At 38.5% G+C, this 2,500-nt stretch overlaps 1 protein-coding gene across 1 annotated transcript in view; it reads left to right on the top strand.

The window, feature by feature from the left end:
* The window catches only part of LOC138029949 (uncharacterized), a 36,656-nt gene that overhangs the window by 3,019 nt on the left and 31,137 nt on the right, over window positions 1-2,500 (top strand). The window contains exons 2-3 of the mRNA XM_068877796.1: window positions 1-21; window positions 2,291-2,500. The exon at window positions 1-21 is cut by the window's left edge and continues 234 nt beyond it; the exon at window positions 2,291-2,500 is cut by the window's right edge and continues 45 nt beyond it. Coding sequence (XP_068733897.1) covers window positions 1-21; window positions 2,291-2,500 — 231 coding nt within the window. The remainder of the gene's footprint in view (window positions 22-2,290) is intronic.

The following is a 2,500-nucleotide window of genomic DNA, read 5'->3' as shown; positions in this document are numbered from 1 at the left end:
TCTTGGGCAGGGATATGCAAGGTAAATAATATTGTTTTTCCTTGGTAGAAAGGGAGTGAAATTTCGGTTCATGAATTTTGAAAAAGTCAACTTTTATGGGATTGAGAAAATCATCAATTACTTTTACTTGATTGATGATTTATTCAGTCCTTTTTCTATCGACCCCTTGGAAGTCTGTGGTAATTAGATTTGCATGGTTTCCGTGGACCTCCCAGCCAAATACTTCAAACGCTCTAGGACGCCCCAGGTTGATGATGATGATGATGATGATGATGATGATGATGATGATGATAATTATAATAAAGTTTATTATAATAAAGTTAGTTATAATAAAGTTATCCCACTCATAGTGGGTGCCCTTGAGACCATCCCAAGGACCTTAAAAGTAAATTTGGAAGAAATTGGTGTGGACCTTGGGATTGATCTATTACTGAAGTACGTTCTTCTTGGTGCAGCAATCTCACAGAGCAGAGTAGAGAACTAACAATCGACATATACCGGCTAGTCTGGGAGTCGAACCTGGGTCACATTGGTGGGAGGCGAGTGCTCTCAACATTATGCCACCCTTTCTCCCCAAAGATAACCCAACTGTATGGACATAGGACTGGAACCTAGGAATGATGATTAACCCATCACCTATAAACCACTCGACCACCACAGCGCTAGCAAAGATAGTCATTGGCCATAAGATAAGATGTTTGCATCATAATAGAATTCACTAGGGATTTCCTTTATTTAGAACACCATCTTGGTCAGTTGGTGACATTGTGTGGAAGTGAAGTATTGTATCGAAGTTGTACACAAATAAACATACATTTATGTGCACGTGTTGCAGGTCAAATTGTACCTTCAGGTCAATCTGTTTCAACCTAGACCAATTCGTTTCAACCTAAATTGTTTTCAACCGTAGTAGGTTAGTATGAATTGTCTAAAAATGGGTTTTTCCTTTTTTGGGGATGTAACAAAAAAAATGGGACCTGGATTTTTATGGGGCATAAAAGAGAAAAAAATGAAAAAAAGAGAGATGGATTAATTTCCTCTCCTATCTTTCCCTTTTCTTCCCTTTTTCTTTTACGTAACGTTTCTCCCTTTCCTTCCCTTCTTCTTTACTATCTCTCCCTTACAGTATTACCTACGGAACGGACTGTGACACTAACCTTGAGCTTCCACAGCATTCCATGCCGCTGCTGGGATTTGAACCCTCACACCATTTTCCATCCGAGATTATGTCTCCTCTGAACTAACTGCTAAGCCATCGAATCAGCGACTCAAATCTGAGTAAAATCTGTTGTCTCACTCCCTGGGGTCAGTGGGTTAATGGAGGGGATACAGTTTTTGATTGCTCAATTAATTTAACCCTTTTCCTACTGAGAGAAAAACGTATAGAATTTACTCTGTCTAATGCCAGATGATTTTATTCCTTAGTTGGGGTACTTCAGGTGTGAATGAGTTTAACATCAATACATTCTTATCATTAGTATTTATTGGTGAAAACTAAATAAATAAATTAAATTTTGAAACCCTTTGACTGAAAATGATGTTTTGAGGAGTTGACAGGGCGGATGACACAATGCAGATGAATGAGTCGGCGACACTTGGGAACTACATGTAGTCTGCTTCCATACATTGTACATTTTGCTCTTAAGCCATTCTCTGCTACAGAGGTCCTAAACGAATGACAGGTTTATTCCTGAACCACCTTCTTGGTATTGTTCAGCTTGAAGTTCTTGTTTTCCACTTGTCACTTGAAACATCCACATGTTATATTTCAATCTCCAAATAAATCTTAGAATGGATCAACAATATTATGAATGTTGATCTTCTGATCAGCAATTTTTAATGAAGAAATTTGAAACCCTTCTGATAAAAAAAGATAAAAAAATTAAAAAAAAGCTTTTCATATTCTGATTTTATTGGAAAGATTTTAGTTCAATATTTGAGCCCACTGCTGCACTAAACCCCTTAAGTTAACAGCTGTAATCAAAAATGTAGTTTAGTTATTTTTGTGTAAAGTTTAATGGGGGATGCTTGCTTTCAGATCTGGAGTTCCCGGGTTCAAGTTCTAACCATTCATTGAACTTGTTCATGGTAGTCCCTGGTTCAACTTCTCAACCGCACTTGTAAATAGACAACTGGTTTTCCTCTGACCAGTTGGGGTTGTTACTGTCGTTTCATTGATTGTGTTTCATTGGCCCTTGAAAAGCCCGCACGGGGAGTGGTCAGTTAAGTATGTATTGTATTGTATTATGTTTGACCTCAACCCATACATTAGTGCTTTGTTTTTTTATAGAGAATCACAAACCAAGGCAACAAATAAATGGAACCAACATGCAACTCTTCCAAGGCACCAAGGAACTGTAACCTACCCATCCCTACCATCTCACTATCCTAATCCAGCAATAGGATCGTTACCCCACCCCCCTATGATGTATCCAGTCACTATGATCCCAGTGCATCCTGGGTATGCTCCATGGTTTGCACCATATCCAGGTTATGCGGA

This window comes from Montipora capricornis, chromosome 13, assembly GCF_036669925.1.
Source record: "Montipora capricornis isolate CH-2021 chromosome 13, ASM3666992v2, whole genome shotgun sequence".
Classification (NCBI taxonomy): Eukaryota; Metazoa; Cnidaria; class Anthozoa; order Scleractinia; family Acroporidae; genus Montipora; species Montipora capricornis.
This window is presented reverse-complemented; position numbering and strand designations above follow the sequence as displayed.